This window comes from Balaenoptera borealis (genome assembly GCF_965194805.1).
Source record: "Balaenoptera borealis genome assembly, chromosome: 10".
Taxonomy (NCBI): Eukaryota; Metazoa; Chordata; class Mammalia; order Artiodactyla; family Balaenopteridae; genus Balaenoptera; species Balaenoptera borealis.
The window spans coordinates 72,342,774-72,369,635 of record NC_138874.1 but is presented as its reverse complement, the minus strand read 5'-3'; the positions used below and the strand labels follow the sequence as shown (position 1 = coordinate 72,369,635).

General features: G+C 35.3%; 1 protein-coding gene across 6 annotated transcripts in view; it reads right to left on the bottom strand.

Moving 5' to 3' along the window:
- The window catches only part of ZFAND4 (zinc finger AN1-type containing 4), a 76,337-nt gene that overhangs the window by 15,071 nt on the left and 34,404 nt on the right, over window positions 1-26,862 (bottom strand). For 3 of the 6 annotated variants that reach the window (XM_082339461.1, XM_082339457.1, XM_082339458.1), the window contains 4 exons: window positions 17,794-17,869; window positions 16,797-16,864; window positions 12,490-12,676; window positions 4,561-4,708 (listed from right to left, as the gene is read on the bottom strand). In XM_082339461.1, coding sequence (XP_082195587.1) covers window positions 4,561-4,708; window positions 12,490-12,676; window positions 16,797-16,864; window positions 17,794-17,831 — 441 coding nt within the window. In that variant the 5' untranslated portion in view covers window positions 17,832-17,869. The other 3 variants (XM_082339460.1, XM_082339459.1, XM_082339462.1) reach the window with 3 other exon arrangements.

The window sequence follows — 26,862 nt, the reverse complement described above, 5'->3', positions numbered from 1 at the left end:
AAAATGGGCAAAACACTTGAATAGATATTTCTCCAAAGAAGATATACAAATGGCCTACTAGAACATGAAAAGATGCTCAACATCACTAATTATTAGGAAACTACAACTACAAACCAACTACGACCAGCTACAACTAAATCAAAACTACAACTACGACCTCATGTCCATTAGGATGACTACTATTAAAAAAAAAATGTATTGGTGAGGATATGAAGAAATGGGAAGCTAGGAAAAACAGTATGGCAGTTCCCCCAAAAATTAAAAATAGAATTACCATATGATCTTAAAATTCTGGGTAAATTTACGAAAGAATTTAAAGTGGGGTCTCAAAGAGATATTTGCATACCCTTGTTCATAACAGCATTATTCACAATAGCTAAAAGGTGTAAGCAACACATGTCTCCATTGACAGATGCATGGTTAAGTAAAATGTTATATATATATATTTACTCAACCTTAAAAAGTATTGAAATTGTGACATAAGCTACAACATGGATGCACCTTGAGGACATTGCTAAGTGAAGTAAGTCACAAAAAGACAAATACTGTAGGATTTCACTCATATGAGGTTCAAGAAAGTCAAATTCATAGAAAACAGAGAGTAGAATTGTGGTTGCCAGGGGCTGGGGGTGTAGAGAAATTGGGAGTTGTTTAATGAGTATAGAGTTTCCATTTTCAAGATGAAAAAGTCTGGAGATTGGTTGCTCAACAGTGTGAATGTACTTAACACTACTGAACGGTATGTACACTTGAAAATTAAGATGGTAAATTTTGTTATATTTATTTTACTATAATTAACAATTTTGTAATGTTAATTATAGAATCTAGGTGGTGGATAAACAGGTGTTCACTGTAAAATTCTTTCAACCTTGCTGTATGTTGGAAAAGAAAGGAAAACTAAAGACCAATTTCTCTGATGAACAAAAATCCTAAATAAAATATTACAAAATTTAATCTACAGACATAAAAAGGAAAATTCACCACAACCAAGAGTGGTTCATTCTAAGACTGATTTCATATTTAAAAAAAATAAATTCACCACATTATCAGAATAATTTTATTCAGTGTAAAATACTTTTTAATTTCCCTTTGGATTTCTTCTTTGACCCATCAGTTACTTAGAAGTGTGTTATTTCCAAAATATTAGATTTTCCAGATATCTTTGTTGACTCCTAATTTTATCCATTGTAATAAGAGAGCATTTTTTTTCACACACACACACACACACACACACACACTGTATTTTATTTTTACAAGAGATAAATAAACTGACACCAAGCATTGTAAATGGATGACCACAACAAAAGCAACAATGATTACAATTACCAAACACGAAACACACTCATACTATGAAGAGAGCATTTTTTGTATGATTTGAATCTTTTAAAATTTATTGGGACTTGTTTGATAGCATACAATACAGTTTATCTTAGTAAATGCTCTGGGTGCACTTAAAAAGAATGTGTATTCTGCTGTTAGGTGGAGCTTTCTTTAAACGTCAATAGGGACAAATAGGTTTACAGTTGATCGAGTTATATTAGAAATCTAATATAACTATGAATTTATCTATTTCTCTTTATAGCTTTTGCTTCATGCATTTTGATGTTCTGTTATTAGGTACATAAACATTTAAGATTGTGGGGAAAGAATTTTATTTTTAATAGAGTTAGGTCAACTGTACTCCATCTGGAAAAAACTTGTCTTCATCCTACTTTACATTATATATGTTCTTTAAAGTTGTGAGGTGGTTGTTTTTTTTTTCAGATGGATTGTAAATCTAAATGAGAAAGGAAAAATCATACAGCTTTTGGATAAAAACCACAGGAGCATGTCTTCAAAACACTGTGGTAGGAAAAAACTTCATTAAATTTTATAAAAACTAGTAATCATAAAAGGAAAACAGTTAAGTTAAAATACATTAAAATAAAGAATATTTATTCATTAAAAAAATATGAAAGTGAAATAGCAGCTGTTAGAATATCTATAAATCATGTATCTGTCCAAGAACTTGTATCCATAGTATATAAAAATTCCTTCAAATCAGTAAGCAAAAGGCAGACAACCCAATTTAAAAAATGAGCAAAATATTTGAACAAGCACTTGACAGAAGTCAGTATCTTAAAAAAAAAAAGGATGTATTTAAACAGTATGATTCACATGATATAAAGACTGTTGGTACAAAAGTCAATATCTTAATGGCGAATAAGCATATGAAAAGCTTAACATTATTCTCCATCAGAGAAATGTAAATTAAAACCACTACACATCCACCAGAATGGATAAAATAAAAGACTCACAATGTCAAGTGTTGGTGAGGATGTGACACAAACGGGAACTCTCCTGTTTCTGATGGGAGTGTAAACTGGTTCAGACACTTCACAAAACTGTTTAGCAAAACAACTAAAGCTACACAGATACCTACCCTATGGCTCTACAAGTCTATTCCTAGCTATATGCCCCAAAGAAAAGAGTGCATGGGTCCACCAAAGTCATGTATAAGAATGTTCAGAGCAGCTTTGTTGATGAAAGCCAAAAACTAGAAACAACCTAAATGTCAAAAGAAGAAGGAAGAAACGAAGTACAGGCATACCTCATTTTATTGCACTTTGCAGATAACCGCGTTTTTTACAAATTGAAAGTTTGTTGCAACCCTTTGTTGAGCAAGTCTATATTGATGCCATTTTTCCAACAGCATTTGCTCACTTTGGGTCTCTGGGTCACATTTTGGTAATTCTTGCAATACTTCAGCCTTTTTCATTATTATTATATTTGCTATGGTGATCCGTGATCAGTGATCTTTGATGTTACTACTACAACTCACGGAAGGCTCATATTATGGTTAACATTTTTTAGCAATAAAGTATTTTTAATTAAGGTATGTACATTGTTTTTTAGACATAATGCTATTGCACACTTAACGGACTACAGTATAGTGTAAACATAAATTTTATATGCACTGGGAAACCAAAACAATTCGTGTGACTCACTTTATTGCGATATTCGCTTTACTGTGGTGGTCTGGAACCGAATCTGCAATATCTCCGAGGTATGCCTGTATAGTCATACAATGGATTAGTACACAGTAGTAAAAGAGAATGAAATGATACATGCAACAACATGGATGAACTGCAAAAGTATTATGCTGAGCAAAAGAAACCAGACCAAAAAAAGGTGTATTATATATAATTTATACAGAGTTCAAGAACAGTAAAGACTAATTCATGGTGACACATGTAAGAATAGTAGTTATTTCTGGGAGTAGGAAAAGGCAGGTATTGATGGGAAAGGTTACAAGGAAATCTGGAGAGAAATTTTAATTTTGAGTTACACCTATTTTAATTTGAGTTATACCTACATGACTGTATAGAAATGTAAAAATTCATCAAGTTCTATTAAAGACTTGTGAATTTTATTTTATGTACATATTACATTTCAATAAAGAAAAAGTTATTAATGGAGTGAAAAGCAAAATAATAGAGTGGTGATACATATATATGACAAAAAACTTATATCCAGAATATTAAAGATCTCCAAAAAAATCAATAAGCAAAACACATACAACCCAATTTTAAAAATGGGCCAAAGATCTGAACAGGCATTTTATAAAAAAGGATATCCAAATACCCAATAAATACATGAAAGGTGCTCAACTTCATTGATCAGAGAAATGCAAATTAAAACCATAATGTAGGGCTTCCCTGGTGGCGCAGTGGTTAAGAATCCCCCTGCCAACGCAGGGGACATGGGTTGGAGCCCTGGTCCAGGAAGATCCCACATGCCGCAGAGCAACTAAGCCCGTGTGCCACAACTACTGAGCCTGTGCTCTAGAGCCCACGAGCCACAACTACTGAGCCCACGTACCACAACTACTGAAGCCCGCACACCTAGAGCCTGAGCTCCACAAGAGAAGCCACGCAACGAAAAGCCCGCACGCCTCAACGACGAGTAGCCTCTGCTCGCCTCAACTAGAGAAAGCCCGCGTGCAACAACGAAGACCCAACGCAGCCAAAAATAAATAAATTTATTTATTTATTTATTTAAAAAAACCCAAAACATAATGTAATGCCACTACACACCAACCAGAACGACAAAAATAAAAAAGGACCATAACAAATACTGGTAAGAATGCATGAAAATTGCAACTCTCATTCACTATTGGACAGAATTCATTCAATTACTTTGGAAAACTGACAGTATCTAGTAAAGCTAAACATTCCTTATCAACATCCAGGTAGTGGAGATATCCATAATAAGTAAATATTAACAGCATTTTAAAAAGTAACTATTGCAAAATTAAGGTTAGGCTATCTTTTATTATCCTTCTTAGCTCTATGAAATTTTTTAAAATCATGAATTATTTTGAGTGCAGTATTATCACATTAAATACATTGCTGGCCTAAAAAAATCAATTCACCACATTTAATATCTCAATAAATAACTGAGGCCAGAAACTTGAAATGAATAATAGTTTATAAATCTTTTTTTTCCTACAATTACCAACAGACTCAATGCTGTGAGCCCTGCAAGGATATACTAGAGAAAGACCTGGCCAAGCTTCACCTTTTTGCTGAGATTCATGTTCTCCATCTTAGCCTTCAGCAGTTTCATCTTATTCATAGTTATTGAATTTTCAATTATCTGTTGCCCAGAAGGAGAAGGCTCAATTTCCTCATCTTCATCAGTATGCAAATTATACACAGAACCACCACTGCAAAGAAAATAATAATTACTAATGAAATGCATCTTATACCTGCCCAATGACTAAAAATATTTTAAATGCAATACAAACTATAGATGTTGCTAATGATAAAACGATAAATCCATCTTGTCAATGTAAATTCAAGGCAAATGTATTTCAAAAATATATTTCTTATGAGAAAAAAAGTAAATGGGGATAAATATCATGATCTAGAATTACTGAAAATCTAGTACAGCTGAGCTTTTCTGAAGTCAGTATACCATAAGTGAAGATCTTTTATGTTTGGAAATGTAACCAGACAGAATAGCACAGATTTTAAAATGAAAAAAGACACCTTGGTCAAGTCATGACACAAATTATTAAACATATAAAACATTCCAATTACTGATCAATCACAATAACATTTATTCATAACTTAACATATTTATTATCTGGAGCCCTTTCTCTTTGACTACAGAATGCCACAATATAATGCCATAATATAATGGCACTATCACACTATCCTCATGTTTATTCTTATATGTCTATCTTTCCCCCTTATTCCCCCATATGTAAGCAAGTTGAAAGCAGATATTAATATTAGGCTTGGGACTTCTCTGATGGCTCAGTGGTTAAGAATCCGCCTGCCAATGCAGGGGACACAGGTTCGATCCCTGATTTGGGAAGATCCCACATGCTGCGGGGCAGCTAAGCCTGTGCGCCACAACTACTGAGCCTGCGTGCCACAACTACTGAAGCCCGTGCGCCTAGAGCCCGTGCTCCACAAGAGAAGCCACCGCAATGAGAAGCCTGCGCACCGCAGTGAAGAGTAGCCCCTGCTCACCACAACTAGAGAAAGCCCGCAGGCAGCAATGAAGACCTAACGCAGCCAAAAATAAATTTAAAAAAATATATATTAGGCTTTGCTCATCTTCCTAGTCTTAGCACCTGGCACAATGCTTGGCACACATTTAACAAACGTTTGCTGAACTGAACGCAAACATAATTAAAATTTCATTCAGCTTTTTCAGTAATGGGAAAATTAAAATGGTACACAAGGTCAGCATATTTGAAGAATGACTGAAATTTTAAATTGAGCATAAGAAGCATGTGCACTAGTCACCGTGCCCAATTTACTGTATCTATGCTAAAGAAGTATGAGAATAAGACTTCCTGTTCTATATGGTTGTAAGAAATGGAAACAATTTAAGATAACCTTAATAGGGCATATTCCATAACACTCCTGAAGGACATACTACCACCACACAAAGGTAAAGCAGAGAGTGGATAGCCCCATTCCTAAACTTTACATGGTGAAACTGGTGACATTCTGAAATCATGGGTTAATTACATTGCACAGCAGCCACAGGTATCAGGAGGAAGAAGGGCAGAAATTGGTCTCCATAGCCAATTCAGTCCCTAGTGTTTGACTCGTGACTATCATTTCGATCTATTATAGATGCCTAGTATAATATGAAAACTGACACAATGGACACAACACTAAATTGACACTGCTACCATTTACTGAATGCCTACTCTGCCAGGCACTTTCCGCATTATTATTTCTAATCCTCACGAAAACTACATAAGATGATATTACATCCCATTTTATAAATGAGGAACCTGCAGCTGAGAGAGGTTAAATGATTTTGTTCAAGACCAGAGACCCAGTAAATGGTGCACCTAAGATTCAAATCCTCTGTCTGGTTCCAAAGTCTATTCTTGATACTACTTCCTATTGCTTCCCCAGGCACCAAACAATAGACCTTACTGCGTCATACTTATGTGTCCAAATTAAGTAACAGAATTTATAGTATGTGAAGGCTCTCATCTTGAACTTAACTATACCTGAAAAGGAAGGTTGAGGTGAAGATTTTTGCCAGTTCACCCTTGGAGTTGGAAGGAATGACTCAAGTATATTCTATTCTTGGTCACCTTATAATACTTTAACTTCAACTACTTCTCTGTTATGTCCTGTAGCATTTTAAATTTATCCATATTAAATACTAAAAGAGGTTTCTGACTCAACCTTCCTGTCATAAAAAACTGGTCCTTTACTATTTTCCCACAGAGACCAGTGTGTGTGTGTGTGTGTGTGTGTGTGTGTGTGTTTGTACGTTAAAAAGTACAATCATGATAAATATTTCATGGGCTGCATTTTAGAGGATAAAAAAAATTTTTTAATTCACCTAATTTAGGGACTTCCCTGGTGGCACAGTGGTTAAGACTCTGCGCTCCCAATGCAGGGGGCCCAGGTTCAATCCCTGGTCAGGGGACTAAATCCCACATGCATGCCACAACTAAGAGTTCGCATGCCGCAACTAAGAGTTCACATGCCGCAACTAAGACTCAGTGCAACCAAATAAATAAATAAATAAACATTAAAAATATATATATGTTAAAAAAATTCACCTAATTTTTTCAAAATACCACATTATTGTGTTTCCTCTCACAAAGCATAGATCAGTTAGAAGCCAATTCCAATTTTTTTCTAAATGGAAAAATGTAACTAGACCAGGATAACACAGTAATTTATAAACTTAATCCAAGAATATTTCTTTATTTTTAAACATTCTAAATATTTTCTTGAATGCTATATTTAACTTTTTCTAAATCTTTTAACCTAATAATAGGATTAAAGAATAAGAGATGGGCAAATGTAATATTTATTCCAACAAGAATATTATTCACCCTGAAGCCAACTCCTTATGTGACTTTCACAGATAAGTTACCATTTAATTAAGTGTTGCAATGCCTCCTTTTATTTCTTCCCACTTAAAAAAGCAGTAAGGTAGCACAATTAACTAAAAAGATTTGAGACTAAAAATGATGACTGGTACAAGATTTTGTATCAGAATGAATCAAATAATTCTGTTTCTTCTTAGAGCAAGAGTCAGCAAACTACGAACAAGGTCAAATTCAGTCCACCACTTTTTTTTTTCTTAATAAATTTATTTATTTTATTTATTTATTTTTGGCTGCGTAGGGTCTTTGTTGCTGCGCACAGGCTTTCTCTAGTTGCAGCGAGCGGGGGCTACTCTTCATTGTGGTGCGCGGGCTTCTCATTGCGGTGGCTTCTCTTGTTGTGGAGCACGGGCTCTGGGCGTGCGCGCTTCAGTAGTTGTGGCTCGCGGGCTCAGTAGTTGTGGCTCGCGGGCTCTAGAGCGCAGTCTCAGTAGTTGTGGCGCACGGGCTTAGTTGCTCCACAGCATGTGGCACCTTCCCGGACCAGGGCTCGAACCCGTGTCCCCTGCATTGGCAGGCGGGTTCTTAATCACTGTACCACCAGGGAAGCCCCCACCACTTATTTCTGATTGGCCCACAAGCTAAGAATGGTTTTTACACTTTTAGATAGTCGAAAAAATCAAAATAATAATATTTCTAAATGTGAAAATTATGTGAAATTCACATTTGTGTCCAATAAAGTTTTGCTGGAACACAGCCACACTCACTTGATCACATATTGCATGCACTGCATACTGCTCTTACGCTACAATGGCAGAGTTGAATAGATGCAGAAGAAATTGTATGTGGCTCTCTCATTGCTTTGTACTGTGGTTTAGCACACTATAAATCACAGTGGCAGAGTCATAATCAACAACACTTTGACTGCCATGTGTGTCACTGTACAATGACATTTTATTACCAGTACGTACCCAACATGTCAAAATGAAGAGAAGAGTGGACTTCAAATGCTGCAGTTTTAAGACACAGTAGAGAGTGGATCATTTTGCTATCAACTAAATAGCAAAATATGGTGTTTATTATACAATGACACTATAGCTATGCTAAAGAAAAACAACATATTTGGACATTATCAGACTAAGGACTCATCACAACATTCCCAACTTGCAGGAAAGCAATGGTCAGAAAAAGCAGAAAATTTAAAATGGAATATCTCATCACAGTATAATTTCTTCACAAAAATAAATGAAAATAAGAGTGCAACCAAAAGAAGTTTCCGAGTGGCTTATTTACTAGCCAAACAAGGAAATGTTTACCAATTGTGAATTAATTAAGCCATATTTGATCACAGCAGTTGAAAAAATGTATCCAAAGAAAATAAACTTGTTTAAAGACTACATCTTTGGCAAGAACAATTTCTAGAAGAGTTGAAAACACTGGAAGCAACATCAATAGTTAATTAAAAAATCAGGCAAATGATTTGGAGTCATTTTCCTTGGCTTTTGATGAGTCAAGATAAGCTAGATACTATTCAGTTGTTTTTGCTTATTCAGGGTATCAAAACCAAATTTGAAGTGACTGAAGAACTAGCCCCCATGTATTGTCTGCATGAAACAACTACATTTAAGAATATTTTCAAAGAAGTTGCTAAAACACTAACGGTACAACTTGAAGTAAAATCTACAAGTGATGGAGCAAAAATATGTGTGGAACAGAAAAAAAAGCTTTTTTGGACAAATTTACAAAGCTAATGAAATGTAAGGTGTTTAAAACCTATGGTTACTCATTGTGTTATTCATCAGCAGGTAATCCTGCAGTAAATATTTCAATCTTTCATGTATTACGGAACTAACAGTGTCAATGGTAGACTTCATTTGTCTCATGGACTTAACCATTAGTTCAATGGCTTGGCAGTAGCAGCTTTATTGTGATTTTTTTCAGCTCAGGGCTGACACTGAATTTTTCTGAATGAGAAGAACCACTCCCAACCGCTAATATCCAATGCAGAATGCCTTTGGAAATTAGTTTTTGCTGTGTACTTGATAATGTTCCTTAGTGAATTCCACCTAAAATTACAAGGCAAAACAGTACTTACATGAGAAACTTACACTGCAGTAATGTCAAACTGACAACTAGCATTACTTGGAATCACATGTAATATCATGCTTTCAAAAGTTAAAAACAAAGAGAGATCTCCATTCCCACACAAATTTGCAGCAGACATACTTTCCAAACTGAAATTACACTCCCAGCAGCATTTTCATATCTCACTGCAAGTTAAAGGAAATCTGTGTATTTCAAAATCTATTTAAATGTGCAGTTGAGAAGCTCCACCTATGTTCAATTGGAAGTGACTGATCTGCAACATAATGAAATGCTAAAGGCAAACAGCAAGGGAAGACTAACAGAATTCTATAAATGCCTTCCAAGTGATGAATATGCTCAATTAAAATCATATGCTCATGGACTGCTATCATTATTTGGCAAGTACCTATCTGTGTGAAATGAAATTTTCAAAGATAAAGTGCATAAAATCTCATACCAGATCAATATTAACAAATGAACTTTTACAACTGATTCTGCAAATTTGATAGGCAACACTAGCTTTCAACCCCTTAACTAAACTATTACTTCCACACAAAAGAATTCTATTCTTCTCGTCAGTACACCTGAATTACACACACACGCACACACACACACACACACACACACACACACACACACACTATTCTTATATTTTGAATTTTGTCTGTAAAACTTTTGTGAAAATTTGTTTTCTCTTGTTATATAAGTACTTACATGGTATCCTTAGTTTTATCTCTTGGCCTGGAAACCCTAAAATAGTTACTATCTAGCCCTTTACAGAAAAAGTTTGCTGTGCTCTATTGTGGAGTAAGAAAGCCTCTCCTAGAATAGGCAAGATAAGGTATGACCAGAAAAGGTTTTCTGCTCTGCTTCCTCATCCACCCTATCCCTTCTCCAATTCTGGTAAGTGAATAGAGAGGAAAAGAAAAATAAAAAATATCTTAAGAGGAACAATAATAATACAATTTTAACTGAAATCCATAACAACATTTGGATTATGTCTTAAACACAAATAGAAGTTGACTGGGGAAAAACTGGGGTAAAAGGAGTAAGTGATGTTTTAAGCAAAGGAAAAAAGATGTACAAAAACATGGCATAATTAAAAAGACCTGTAAAAATGATGATAACAGGTTTTGAAGGGCCTTCCATGCTAAGCTACGGAGCTTAGATTTTCTCCTTGAGGAAAGGAGAGCCAAAAGAGGACTTCCGAAGGAAGAAAACCAAAACAACAGCTAGCTAGCACATGGAGAGACTGGTATAAAGAAATTCTACTCATGGTCTAAGTGAGAGACCCTGGATTAAAGCTGCAGCCCTCACTGGTCCCTCTTCTCTACTTTTAGCCCATTATGTTTAAGGCATGTTAGCAATGTTAACCAGAGCCTGACACGTAGAGTCAACAGTCAATGCCCATTTGTCACATCTGCTCTCTGGCCCCAAAGAATGAGTATAATCTCTCTTCCACATAACACTCTGAGGTGAGGCAGAATCCTAAAGGAATCCCCAGGATTCCCAATTCCTGGTGCTCACTCCCTGTATACTCTCCTAGCCTTGAGTTTGGGCATGACCTATGACTTGCTTCTATCCAACAGAATATGGCAAAAGTAAAGGGATTTTCAGATGTAACTTAGGCCCCAAATCAGTTGATTTTGAGTTAATCAAAAGAGAACTGAGGGAAGCTTCTACCCAATAGCCAGTAAAAGAACCAGGGCCCTCAGTCATATGACTGTCAGGAAATGAATTATGCCAGCAAAGTGAATAAGCTTAGAAGTAGATTCTCTTCCCCAGTCAAGCCTCCAGGTAAGAGTACAACTTTGCCAACACCTTGACTGCAGCTTTCTGGGAACCTGAGCAGAGCACCTGGCTAAACCGTGCCGAGACTCCCAACGCATAGAAACTGATTTCCAGACTACAAGTTACTTTTTGTATGAACGGTATTGCAACTAGGTTTTTATGCTGTGGAATTAAATTTAGTTACCCGTAATACCTTTCCTTCCTTTGTCTGCCTGTCCTACTCCTCTTTTAAGGTCACTTTTTCTCAGAGGTTGTCCCTAACTCCCTGCCTTTCAGGCAAAATGAAGGCCTTCTTATCTGCTTTTCCAGAGACGTTGATGTCTTTTTATAACAACTGCCAAAATTATATTATAGATACTATTTATAGCAGATTGCATGCTCCATGAAGGGAGGGAATATAATCTTTATAACCTAGTGCCTAGTGTAAAGACTGACTATAAAAGTTCAGTAAATTTTTAGTAAATGTGTTAAAGTGAAAGGAGGTAAAGAATCATAGTAAGGCAGAGTGCACAGAAACTTGAAGGTTACCTTGTCCAATTTACTAAGTGTTCTATTGCCTAGCTAAGTACCTTTAAGTTGTTTCCTTCTGATTTTAGAATATAACAACTCCTCTTCCTCTTTTCTTTTAAGGATTATATGTTTTGTTATTTTTTATTTATTTATTTATTTATTTGTGGGGGGCCTCGCTGTGCAGCTTGGGGGATCTTAGTTCCTCGACCAGGGACTGAATCCAGGCCCTTGGCAGTGAGAGTGTGGAGTCCTAACCACTGGACCGCCAGGGAATTTCCCCTCCTCCTTTTATACAGTAGGAAAACAAGACTAGAGAAGTAAAGAGATTTATCCATCTTTAAGCAGCAGAGTTAAACTTTGGAAAAAAACAGCAACTTTAGGCTTAACCCTTTCTATTATGCCACGGTTGTATAATAACACACTATCATAACAAGACTCTATAATCTAGTAGGCATTTTAGACTTTCATAAAGTGACAGAAATAAATATTTTTTTACGAAAAATCCTACTCCATAAAGAAATTTCAGTTTTAGAAATTACTCATATCAATCATACGAAGGACAATTTCAGAATTATATAATTGAGGTGGGGTGGGGGAAAAGGGGAGAATGAATAAAATTTAGTTAGTCTTGTGAATATAATAAGATTATTTTGACAACACAAGGTAAACATAAGGTTTATGGGTGTATCATACAGTGTTCTCCTTTTCTAAGCGAGACATGCAAATGAAAACCTGTTTACCTTAAAGATTCAGATAATGGTGTTAAAGTGCCATCTCCCCTGTCTACTACACGAAAGAAATTCAATTGATCTCCTTCTCGGTATACCAGAAATGTAACTTGTTTGTTGCAGGAGGTCTTCTCCCAGACCTCATCTCGACTGGAATCCATGTACTCAGCCATCTCCCTAAGTGGATCTTCCATAGGAACTACAAATGGAAAAATTGATAAACGAGCTTTCAATTTATATCAAGTTTAATGCATCTTGGTACACTGTCAGGATATAAGGTGCTGAATTTGAACAACAATCCTATGCATACAATACATATATATTACATTCTTCAAATAAGTTTCTGGTCTTTTTATAGTTAATACAGCATTTTCTATGTTGTATTAATATGAAAGAAATGAAATGATTATGTTGTTATGTACAAAGACAGGGTTTAACCAAATACATGAGGTTTTTCCTGTGTCACTGGAGAGTATATTTATTGATTGTATGACACAGTGATCTATAACTATTTTCACTTTACACCTTCCACTCCCTATATTTTCCAATATTGGTTCCAACAATCAATAATTAAAAAGCAATGTAAATTCCACTTACTTTAGATTAAAAAAACAAACACACACACAATTGGGGAACATATGTTAGAAATTAGAAGTGAATCCCTTTTTTTCTTTCTGGTTTTATATAAAGGCTGATTCTTCTTAGAATTGTTTCGTGACGTGAAGATAGGCAATTAAAAGTACACGGTAACCCAGAACACAAGGGGGGTCCCTTAGTGTGCTAAAACTGCTATGTGTGTAATGATCAGCATGTTGTTTCTTGAAAGCATCCTCCCAGGACCCCACCTGTCCTGGTATGTATCTATGTGTCTAGTCAGAGCACGTGGCTCTAGCGGCCCGGCGCTGTGGTCAGGGTTGAATGACACTGCGCAGCCATCACTTCAACCCACTCTCATCCACAGCAGCCACAGACAGATTCCGCTCCTGTGGTGGGGACAAGCCTCAAGAGACTGCTAGCTCACAGCCTGAATGTTCTAAACGCCCCTGAACCTCAGATCAGGGAGTCTAAGCAATGGCTGAGGGAAAAAAAGTTCGCTCCCAAAGACGTTTTCATGTCAAGCTGCAGAAACATTTGTTCTTTCTTAAAAGAGGCAACAATTTCTCAAACTCTATAACTTTCATTCAAGTAGCTTATTTATTAACAGAATAACAGTGCTGAACTGTTATCTGAACCTGTCAAAGTTACAGCAATAATAAATATTAAACTCTGAAAGTAATGAGGTAAAAACATTGAAGATGTTCCCATATCCTAAATTCAATTCCACACTACTAAAACACAAAAACTTCAGAAACATAATATGATTTACCTTGTTTTACAAAAATAGTTGGATGTTTTGATAGACTCTTTCGTAGGTACAAGATGTGTAAATATTAAAGGACATTTTTAAAACAGGTTCTTGCCATTTTAAGTTTATGCTATATTTTCCACATTACATTAATAAGAAACAAAAACTATGCTACCACCATTACTAAAACCACATGAAAGTCTTGTTTAAACCAAGAGAGTGTGCCTTACTTAGGGAGGCACTGGCATTGAATATGTGTATGCACCTATGTGTATGTATGCACACCCCTTTTCATAATAGAAAAATCATTTAGATTTCATCAGGTGTAAAACATTATCTATATAGTTTAGGATAAAATTTAATTTTAGAAAGGAAAGCTTTTTTTTTTTTCTTTTTGGCCACACCACACAGCTTGCGGGATCTTAGTTCCCTGGCCAGGGATGGAACTTGTGCCTGCTGCAGTCAAAGTGCAGAGTCCTAAACACTGGACCACCAGGGAATTCCCAGGAAAGTATTTTCCATGTTGTTTTGATAATGGTTAATTCAAAAACAATTTTAAAAGCTAAATATTACTGGAGTTCACACAATAAAGATATTTTCTAAACCATAATTTTCAAGTAAGACTAAATACTGGGTTGGCCAAAAAGCTCGTTCGGATTTTTCTGTGAAACGGACTTCTTGGCCAACCCAATAGCTAAAAAATAAGGTTTCTGAAATACATTATGGAGAATTTCTAGATCTGGGTACAGTTTTTCTTTTTCACAAAGTTTTCAGTGATGTAAGGTAGACAACAGCTACACCTTCATTTTAAAAGTTGATACAATAAAGGCAAAATTATTAAGAACTTAGTCTAAAATATAAAAAAAGACAAGTTCTAGGTACTGATTCTTCAATTTACAAACAAGGCACAGGAAGTTGTAGGGAAAAAAGTATTACAAAGCTTCAACTACCAAAGGGTAATGATGCCTACCACTTTCATTTTGTTTTAAGTTAAAAAAATACATGTATTTTTAACTCAGAATCTGTGGTACTTATCCTCATAAACATATTTTTTAGTCCTAGTAAGAAAAGTAGTTGCCTGATAAAACATTCTGTTTAAAGACAATACTATACACAAATAACAAACTTTGAAAAATATAATACAATGGAATTCACATGTCATTAAATTTGCATCTTATAACGGCTCAGTAAACACATTAGGGTTCTTCTACTACCCTCAGAATGGCTACTATAAACATCATTTAATGTTACGTGGGACAATTTCATAGGTCCAACTAATAGAAAGTCCCTGATATTATGAATCTAGTTAATCAGCTCTAACATTATTATCTTTGTTTTCTTCTAACTTATCCAAAACAGTTCAACAGCCAAAGTAACATATCTCACAAAATCCTCTTGAAATAGCTAGGAAATAGATGGTGATAACCCTATTTTCTAATCAAAATTATGAAGCATGGAGATGAAATCTGACTTGTGGAAGAAGTATAAGCCATGAGTGGAATCAGTACTCAACATTCAATTTTCTGGTTAGTGAAGGATCAAACAAATACAAAGGCCTTCCCCCAAATGAGGCCCACAGAGCAGGACTACTCTGAGAAATCTAAGCATGCCTCTACTTTGTGGGGATCCATCTGATATACCTGAATCAGGGACAAACGTGAACACTCCCAGTTCTTCCCATGTTTAGAACTTTCTGGTTAATCAAGTCTCTGCTCACATCATCATCTCCAAGGGTTCTTCCAAAACTGTCCTCCTACTACCCTACTTCCACAGACACTGTCATGCTACCGTATTCCCTCCATAGCACTTACAGCTGCTTGAAGTAACATCAGTTCTTCACATGTTTATTGTGGGCACTGTGATGAAGCAGGAACTTCTTCTCCCATGAAATACTGCACTGAACATCTAGTAGATGTTGAAAATGTGTTTGCTGAATGTCTCTCTCAGAGACCACTCACATTCTGAAAAAAGGCTTCAACAGGACTATGATAATGTCTATAAAACCCAAATGCATCACAAACCAGGCTAAGAGGTATCTTTGGAATTTCCTACAACAATCATTACCCCAGGAGTTGAAGACTCAGTGGATTAAAAAAGCAACAAGACCAGTAAAATAAACCTAAACACAATGATAACAACGTAATATTTGTACTATGCCATCCCACTGCCCTTCCCTATACTGGTGAGGTTTATATTTAAATCTCTTTGGACTGAATAAGGAATCATGAGATTTTCTGGAATATGAGCTCCTGCCTCTCATTTAGCCTTTAAAAAACAATGCTGAGGGCTTCCCTGGTGGCGCAGTGGTTGAGAATCTGCCTGCCAATGCAGGGGACACGGGTTCGAGCCTTGGTCTGGGAAGATCCCACATGCCGCGGAGCAACTGGGCCCATGAGCCACAATTACTGAGCCTGCGCCTCTGGAGCCTGTGCTCTGCAACAAGAGAAGCCGCGATAGTGAGAGGCCCGCGCACCGCGATGAAGAGTGGCCCCCGCTTGCCATAACTAGAGAAAGCCCTCGCACAGAAACGAAGACCCAACACAGCCATAAATAACTTAATTAATTAATAAATAATAAAAATTTAAACTGTAGTTCATTCATTAAAAAAAAAAAAACAATGCTGAAGGACCTACTATATAGCACAGGGAACTATACTCAATATTTTGTAATAACCTATAAGGGAAAAGAATCTGAAATAAATATATATATTCATATATATGTATAACTGAATCACTTTGCTGTAAACCTGAAACTAACACAACATTGTAAATCAACTACACTTCAATAAAAATAGAATAAATTTTTAAAAAATAAAATAAAAAAAGAACAATGCTGGGAGAAACAATGAGGTTCTTCTAAGACCTAATAGCAGAAAGAGAACCTGAATAAAACCTGAGGCTATAAAAACATCACCTGGCTTGAAGATTATTATTGTCAAATTGCTTTAATATACATAATTTTAACATATGCCTACCTCTTCTAGTATTTATAGGTCCACCACGCATAGCCAAAACCAGCTTCAAGGTACAACCTTCTGAAATGCTGTGGATAATTAACACAAAAATAAACCACAATCATCAAAATACAATCAGTGTTAAATATACACATAATTATGTGCTGGTTCATCATAGTGCCTACTCTCTAAAAGATAAAAAAAAAGATATAGCAATGTGCATAACTATAAAATGTTAACTTATTTACTTGCATAAATAATGAAAACATGAAGAAGTTCTCATAAGCCTTAAATATGACATGAATAAAAGTATGAAAAAGACCTCTGTGGTTTAGCCTCTTCATTTCACATGTCAGGCCCTAAGAAGAAAAGAAGCTTGTTCAAGACCCAAAGTGCTAGAAATATCAGATCTATTTAATAAAATAAAACAATAGAAAAATAACAAATCTACAAGATCTCCCAACTCCCAGTGTGCTCCCAGCTATTCCACATGGCCTCTGACCCTTTTTTTTTAAGGAAAGAATGAAGAATTATGTGAGAGAAGGGAGAAAGACAAAAAAAGGTCAGATGGTGTATCCACAATCACTGATGCACACAGTGTCACTTAGTATCGCATTTGGAGGGCCTAAGAAAAATGAAAGACTTGGTGAAGAGCAATACTCTATTACCCAGTACTCTTGTGAAAATGGAAAGAAAAGGAGGGTAGCCAGATGGGAATGAGTCAATATTCAAAGAAAGGAGCAAAGAAGGCAAGATAAGAAGAGGAAGTCTAAAAAGGCAGGGGTAAATAGCTTGGCGTGAATAATGAAAAGGTAAAACAAAGAATCAGAGGACAAAGATCAGGTAGCATGGGTACTGAGGCAACACATCTTAAAGTTCAGGATTTACACTAAAATCTAGGGATAGAAACTATTCAGAAGAAGAAGAGACATGATTCAAGGATTCAGAAGAAAAACACTGGTATATGGAGTCATAATTCTGAGCGCCTATAAGATATCTGATATGCAGTTACACTCACTTGTAATCATTCAAGCAATAATCATCTTCAAGTTCCATGTTATTCCAAATTAAGTGCTGCTGACAGATGGGAATACCTTAGGGGAAGGTTATAAAAAAATTGGTTAAAAATTCAGTAGTATCTTGGAAAGAGTATGATACAAATCAATTTTATCAAAGAAATAATAATAAACACAATTCTAAATTGAATGCTAGATGTTTAAACTGTACAGAATCGTAGGTAAAAGGTGGGGCTAAAAGTAGATATGATCCAATCCACTCACTAGAAAAGAACAGTATGTTTCAGTAACTCTCTGGCCTTGAAACAAAGTATAAAATTAGGAAGCCTTTTAAAAAGATACCTTGAAATGAGCCCTGAAGAGTTTAAGATCTAACGTCTAGAAGACAGTTCTCAGTACTGCAAAGTACAGCCTTCATTCAGTTATATTCAGCATTAAAAGTGTATTATGAGTGGAGGGTGAGCAAAATGGGTGAAAGGGGTTAAAAATGTACAAACTCCCAGCTATAAAATAAGCAAGTCATGGGGATATAATGTACAACATGGAGACTATAGTTAATAACATTGTGTTGTATATCTGAAAGTTGCTAAAAGAGTAGATCTTAAAAGTTTTCATCATAAGAAAACAAAATTTTGTAACTATGTATGGTCATGGATGTTAACTATTAACTAGACTTACTGCATTGATCATTTTGCAATACAGTAGTCCCTTGGTATCCGAGGGGTATTGGTTCCAGGTCCCCTGCAAATACCAAAATCCACGGATGCTCAAGTACCTTATACAAAATGACATAGTATTTATTTGCACATAACCTACACTCATCCTCCTGTATACTTTAAATCATCTCTAGATTACTTGTAATACTTAATACAAAGTAAACACTATGTAAATAGTTGCCAGCATGATGCATATTCAAGTTTTGCTTTTTGGAACTCTCTGGATTTTTTTTCCCCAATAATTTCGATCTATAGTTGGTTAAATCCTCAGATGCAGAACCAGAGGATACATAGGGCCAACTTTATATACAAATATCAAATCATTATGTTGTACCCCAGAACTAATATGTCAATTATATCTAAATTTAAAAATATATGGAACATTTAATTTAGCTTATTTGCCCCTAAGATTTTGTATTCTAAAAGTCTGTTCCCAGAATAACATGTCCACAGGGAATAATGATTGTTTATATGTGAGTTTATTTAGTGATTCAGATAGCATCTTTCATATTCTTCCAAATGGAAAGGTCAATAATCCTCAAACAGGGCACAGAATGTAATTTCCCATAAAACATTAATATATTAGAAAATTCCTCCCACCCTAATGTTTGAATGTGATTATAGTCCATAACTGCATATTGACATACTTTTTTGCAGAGTCTGAACACTAATTAAAGAATAATTCAATCTTTAAAAAAAAGTATATTATGGGCAATTTTCAATGCTGAAAATTATGGTCTACAAGACAGTTTCTTTGCATCTCTGTGACGTTAAAGGAATGTTAAGGCAGATTCCATACTCCAGCATAAACTTTTTTTTTTTTGCAAACTGCACATTTGAATGCCCAAAGACTACTAGCCAGAGAGTGAACATTATCTACTCAATAGAACATTTAATGGCTACAGATACTGATGTTGATGAATATCTTTTTCAAATATCTCACATACTGCCTTCTCAAATTACTTTTGCTTGTGATACTATAAAATAAGTTGACTAGAATAATAGCAATAAGTGCTATATGTGTTAGTGTTTATTATTATAAGCCAGGCACGGTTATAAATGCTTGACCTGTATTACCATAATTTAACTGCAACAACAATAATCTTGTGAAGCAGGCATCACCATTATGCTTATTTCACAGATGATGAAACTGAAGCACTAAGAGATTAAGTGACACCCAGAGAGTATGTATGTGGATTAGAAATGTAAAGCCCCAGCAGGCTAACTCCAGAGACTGCACTCAACCTTTATGCTAATCAGTCTCTAGAAAATCAGACTCCATAAAGCAAAAGTAGCTGTCTAGGTGTATGTTTAAGTAGTGTTGCCTGTTAGTAGACCTGAATGTCTACTAAACGTTCACCAAATGTTCCAAAAGATCATCATGGAATACAGCCCACATGGGCTGAGGAGGTGGATATACATATATCTCCCAAATGGGAACAGTTCACTTTTTTTGCTTCCAGTTATAAAAGAATACCAGTAAGGAAAGGCTTTTAACCTAGAAATTATTTCACATTAAAAGTATATTAAAAAATTTTTAATATTGCTCTGGTCATATTTTCAATCAAAATTACAGGATTTCACCAGGATAACTAAATAAAGCAATTTTGGTAGGTTAATACCATTATTTACATTCAACCAACATTGTACAGTATTATTGCATTAAAAAAAAAAACAACTTTAGAACTGGATTAAAGACAACATAACAACACTGCTTAGATTAACTCCTGTAATCACTTTTAATAGACATAGCTATCAGTTAGCAGGCTAAAACAATAGAAGGTTGATAGGCAAAACAGGGTGGCAAGAATCATCCAAGACTGAGCTGTGGTCCTGATGGCCACCTGAGTTGCTGGATGACCTTGAGGAAGTCATCACCTCTGTGAGCCTTAGCATCCTCACTTGCACAATAAAAAAGACTAGGGTTCTTTCTACCATGAATACCTTTGGAATCTCAAATATACAAAGCAAATCAACTTTCCTTTAAGATAGGGTTGCCAGATTTAGCAAATAGAAATCTGGTAACCCTATTTAAGGGTGGTCCTTTGCCTTTAAACCTCAATGCTAATTTCTTACAACTACATCCAGAAAAATTAATTCCAATTAAACAAACATGTCTTCCCAAAGGACATATTATGTATATAAAGATTTTTCTATTCAGTGTTTTTAAAACTTTTTACAAATTCAAATATTTATTATAAAAATAACGACTTATGAAAAAAGACAACACAGAAATATACAAAAGAAAATTAAAACTACATGTAATCCTAAATCCAGTAAAATCTATTTTCAATATTTGGGGTACATTTCCTTTAAAAACTTATTTTTTTAATAAAATGGGAACATACCTTGAGCTGTTTTATAAACTGTTTTCACTTAATATATTGTATACATCTTTCACATCAATAAATAAAAATATACATTGTATGCAATGACTGAACGGTGCTCCAATATATGTTTCTGTCATAATTTATTTACCCAGTCCCCTACTAAGATATATTTTCAGCTATCCAATTTTTTACTATTACAAAAAAGGCGTGATAAGTGATATATGAGTGTACGTGTATTTGCGAATATACGTGTGTGTGTGTGTGTGTGTGTGTGTGTGTGTGTGTGTGTGTTGTCTGTGTATCTTAGTCTGCCTGGGCTGCCATAACAAAAACACCACAGACTGGGTGGCTTAAACAACAGAAATTTATTTTTTCACAGTTCTGGAGGCTGGGAAGTCCAAGATCAAAGCACCAGTTTCATTCTGAGACCTCTTCTCTTAGCTTATAGGCAGCCAACATTTTCCTGTGTGCTCACATCATTTTTTCTTTATGAGTGGGCACAGAAAAAAGAAGAATTCCCGGGTGTCTCTTCTTCAAAGGGCACTTACAACCTCATCTAACCCTAATAATGACTCAGACATGTTTCCTGTGTCATTTGTAGAATTTTCATACAGATACATGTATGTTTGAGACCATGTTCATATCTATATTTAGAAGATAAAACAGAATCAATAGGACTTATGGATAATTAAAGACAATGGTGGGCCATAGTTCCCATCTCCCAATATTTCCTCCAAAACAATACAGAACAATAAGAAGGGAAATGAATCTACACAGAAACTATGCCCTCAGCCCTCATAACTTGAAGATAGAGAATGTCTAAACTTCAAAATAACTGGAAATAAAAAGGGGCAATTGCTCTATCCTAGTGTGGGAAATCTCATGCTCCTGCCCCTGCAGGGCTGATCAAGAAAAACTTTGTAGAAGTTTGGAGAGGGAAGGTAGTTCAGTATACAAGTTCAATATAAAACCGTCACAAGGAAGAAGGCAGTTCTAAGTCTCAAAAGTCTACAAAAAGGACTCAGACCAGAATACTGACTACAAGTAATGGACTTTAAAGCCAAGCAATCTGAAGGAACTTCTGCAGGAGGCAAAAAGCAAAAGAGGAAGAGCATCCGTAGTAATTAATTGTTAAGCGGGAAAAGGAACAAGGGGTAAAAACTTAAGAGTCCTGCAAGACAAAAGATAACCACAAAATTGGAGGAATCACGACTGCCCCACTCCCCACCATCACCACAAAACAGACATAAAACATATGTGAAAATATCTGGACATTACTAAACTGGCATAGCACCATTAAACAGAATCTGTAAAACACCCGAACACCACAAAAATCAACAGGAGAAGAAAAATAACAAACCCATAGAGAGTTAATAGTAAAAATTAAAAAACAGAATTCCACACCTATCAACCAAGGCAAATTTTACCCAGAAAAATAACCATGAAGCAAAAGAAAACTATAAGGTCACACCCTAAACAGAGTTAAACATACTCAAGCATTTGAAGTATTCAACAGTCTGAATCAGAAATTCAAAAATTAAGAACAGAAAATGTCCAAAAAGGTGGGGGGGGGGATGAAAAAGACTGCTGACTGAACTCAGAAAAGAAATGGAGGAAAAAGACAAAATTACCACAAAAATAAAGAATAAACTGCAAGATATCAAGAGATAATATACTCAACCACATACTCAGTAAAGGACAAGCCAGGAAAACAAGCAAGATTATGAAAATGACATAAAGAAAGAAGTAAGAAGGGTTAGAGTGAAAGTAGCAGAAATGGAAGACAGGCCAAGAATAATATTAATATTATCAAAGCCCCTAAAAAATAAAATAGTGGAACAGAACTAATACTTAGAAATATAATCCTGGAAAACTTCCAGAAATCAAAGACCTGAATCTATACATTGAAAGGACCCGCTAGGTACCTGGGAAAATTAACCCAGAACTATTGTGCCCAAGACATATCTGAGTAATAAAACTATTTTATTTCAATGACAAAGATAAAATCCCCAACAGTTACCTGAAAAAAAAAAATCAAATAACTTATAAGGCAAAATAATTAGACCAGGCTCAACAACAAGAAAACAAATAATCTGATTCTTAAATGTCTTTTGAATAGACATTTCTCCAAAGAAGACATACAGATGGCCAATAAGCATATGAAAAGATGGTCAACATCACTAATCATCAGGGAAATGCAAATCAAAACCACCATAAGATACCACAACCAAGAGGTTGTCCACTATCAAACTCAGAAAATAACAAGTGTTGGTGAGGATGTAGAGCAACTGGCATGCTGTGCCCTATTGGTGGGAATATAAAGCTGTGCAGCCACAATGGAAAACAGCATGAAGTCTCCTCAAAACATTAAAAATAGAATTACCATATGATCCAGTAATTCTACTTCTGGGTATTTATTCAAAAGAAATCAGGATCTGGAAGAGATATTTGCATGTTCATGTTCATTACAGCTTTATTCATAATAGCCAAGAAATGGAAGTAACCTAAAATATTTATTGACAGATGAATGGATAAAGAAAATGTGTCATAAACATATAATGGAGTATTATTCAACCTTAAAAAAGAAGGAAATCCTGCCACATGCTACAACATGAATGAACCTTGAAGACACTATGCTAAGTGAAATAAACCAGAAAAGGAGAGAAGGTGGCGATCCTGATTACCAAAGTAGAATTCACAACCCAAAGCATCAAATGTGACGAGGGATATTTTTTAATGTTAAAGTTCATAATGAAGATGTAACACTTATGGATATTCTTATGTATCAAATAACACAAGTAACCACCTTTATAAAACAAAAACTATAGAAGATGCAGAGGGACATAAAGAAAAACACAATAATAAGAGACGTTAATATACCTTTTAGTACAAGACAGATCAAGCATGAAAAAACACATAAAGAGATAGGCCAACTGAACAAAATAATCAGTGAGACATGTTTATTGTTCCTAGATGATAATAATACACATACTCAAGAGTCCACGGCACATACACAAAAACTGATCATATATTAGGTCAAAAAGAAAATGATGCTTTCCATAAAATGGAAATATTACAAACAACACTCTTTGCAATGCAATAACACTAAAGACTACTAAAAAAAAACAAACAAAAAAGGCAATTAATAAATCAAAATCCTAGTTTTTAAAAAAGTTGACAAAGTAGACAAACTACAAGCTAAATTTATTAAAAGGAAAAAAAGGGAAGGGAATCACAAATATACAAAAATAAGAAATAGCAAGGGGATAACTTCCTAGGGAACAATAGATTAACAAAATTGATGCCATGAAAGTTAGAAAGCTTGAACAGATCAATTTCTGTAGAAGAACTAGAGAATGCTGTTCAGGAATCCCCCACCACACACACACACAATAAAAAGCACCAAGCCAAACGGATTTACAGGAATTTATGAAACCTTTAAAGACAAAATAAACCCTATGATCTACATATTTTTCCACAGCACTGAAAAGGAATAAAAACATCCTAATTTCTTAAAATAAATGAAAATATCCTAATTTCTTTTAAGAAGTAAGGATAGGACTTCCCTGGTGGCGCAGTGGTTAAGAATCTGCCTGCCAATGCAGGGGACACGGGTTCGAGCCCTGGTCCGGGAAGATCCCACATGCCGCAGAGCAACTAAGCCCATGCGCCACAACTACTGAGCCTGCGCTCTAGAGCCTGCGTGCCACAACTACTGAAGCCCACAAACCTAGAGCCCATGCTCCACAACAAGAGAAGTCACCACAATGAGAAGCCCACGCACCGCAACGAAGAGTAGCCCCCGCTCGCTGCAACTAGAGAAATCCCGCGCACAGCAACGAAGACCCAATGCAGCCAAAAATAAGTAAATAAATTAAAAAAAAAAAGAAGGATAGCATCAACTCCTAAACCTAATAAAGACATTACAAAAAATGAAAACTACAGACCAATATCATTCACTCAAACTGATATAAAAATCTAAATACAGGCAAACAGAATCCTCTAGTACACCAAGAAAAGAATTTGCTGTAACCAAGTGGGATGTATTCCAGGATTGTAGATTGGTTCAATACTAAGAAATCTATTATTAGTAGTATTATTATCCAACACATTAACAGTTCTAAGGGAAAAAAAAATCTCCATAGGTGCTAAGAAAATCTTTGACAAACTTCAACATCCATTCATGATATTTAAAAAGTCTCAAGAAAATAGGAATTGAGAGATATTCTCTTAACATGTTAAAATACTACTAGCCTTAAAGACAGTATCTTATTTAATGAGGAAATACTAGAAACATTATCCAGTAAGATCAGGAACAAGGCAAGATGTCCACCAACTCTGCCACTATTTGACATAATAAGAGAGGTATTAGTCAATTTAATTAGGTAAGAGAAATCAATTAAAGGCCAAAGAATGGTTAAAGAAGTAGTGAAACTATCTCTATTGCAGATGATATGACAAATATACCTGAAAAACCCTGGAGAATTTATGAGAAGACCAAAAGAAAGACAATTTAGTAAATTAGCAGTATATAAAATTAACATACAAATATCCATAGCCTTCAAATAAGCAAGCAATAAACCATTATAGGATACACCAGTAGAGAAAACTTCATTTATAATAACAATAAATATTTAAATATTATTAACTACTGTACTTAGAAATATACTTAACAAGAAATGTGCAAACCTCTACAAAGAAAATTTTAAAACACTCCTAAAAGATGTAAAAGTGGATGAACAAAACCAAAAAACAACTCTGTTTTTGGATAGAATGATTCAACATTATAAGATGTTTGTTCTACTTATGTTAATTTATAAATTTAATGCCATCACTCTAAAAATACTAATCTTTTTAAAAGAGTGAGACAAGGCAATAAGGTTAAATCAAATATGCAAAAATAGCTAGAAAAGCACCAAAAAAGAGAATTGATGAGGACTAGCCCTACCAGACATGAAAAACATACTATTAAAGCCTCTATAATTAAAAGTGTGATACTGACATATAAAAAGTCCAGAAATAGACAGATGATAAAGGTGGGATCTCAAACTACTGAGCCAAAAATGGACTTTAAAAATAAACAGTGCAGGAATAAATGGATAGTCACTTGGGAAAAGATAAAATTAGATTCATACCTAGTGCCATACATAAGAATAAATTCCAAATGGATTAAAGATCTAAACGTGAAAAACTGAAGCTAAGTACTAAAAGAAAACATGGATGAATTCATCTTTAACTCTGGTGCAAAAAATGGCTTATTCTAAATATGACTCAAAATGCAGAGACAATAAAATTGATAAATTTCCTTTTTAAAAAAAATTTTTTTACATGAGAAAAAAATTTTAATTGCATAAGAAAGAAACCACTATGGACAAAGTCAAAAGACAACCCACAGGTCAGGAGAAAATACATGTAACATATACCAGAGACAAAAGACTAATATCCCTAACATATAATGACCTCTTAAAAATTGAGACAAAGACGAAAAACCCAATAGAAAAATAAGCAAAGACATGAACAAGCATTCCAAAAGAAAGATGGAAAAATAGCCCTTAAACAAATGAATAAAATGTTCCAATTCACTCATAATAAAATAGCAAATTAAAACAACACATTAGTACTTCCCTGGTGGCACAGTGGTTAAGAAGCCGCCTGCCAATGCAGGGGACACGGGTTCAATCCCTGGTCCGGGACGATCCCACGCGCTGCAGAGCAACTAAGCCCGTGTACCACAACTACTGAGCCTGTGCTCTAAAGTCCGCAGGCCACAACTACTGAGCCACGTGCCACAATTACTGAAGTCCTTGCTCCTAGAGCCCGTGCTCCGCAACAAGAGGAGCCACCGCAATGAGAAGCCCTCGCACCGCACGGAAGAGTAGCCCCTGCTCGCCGCAGCTAGAGAAAGCCCATGCACAGCAACGAAGACCCAATGCACCCAAATAAATAAGTACATTTAAAAAAACAACATATTACATTGGCAAAAATTTTAAAGTATTACAACACTTTTGTTGGGAGGTCATGGGTG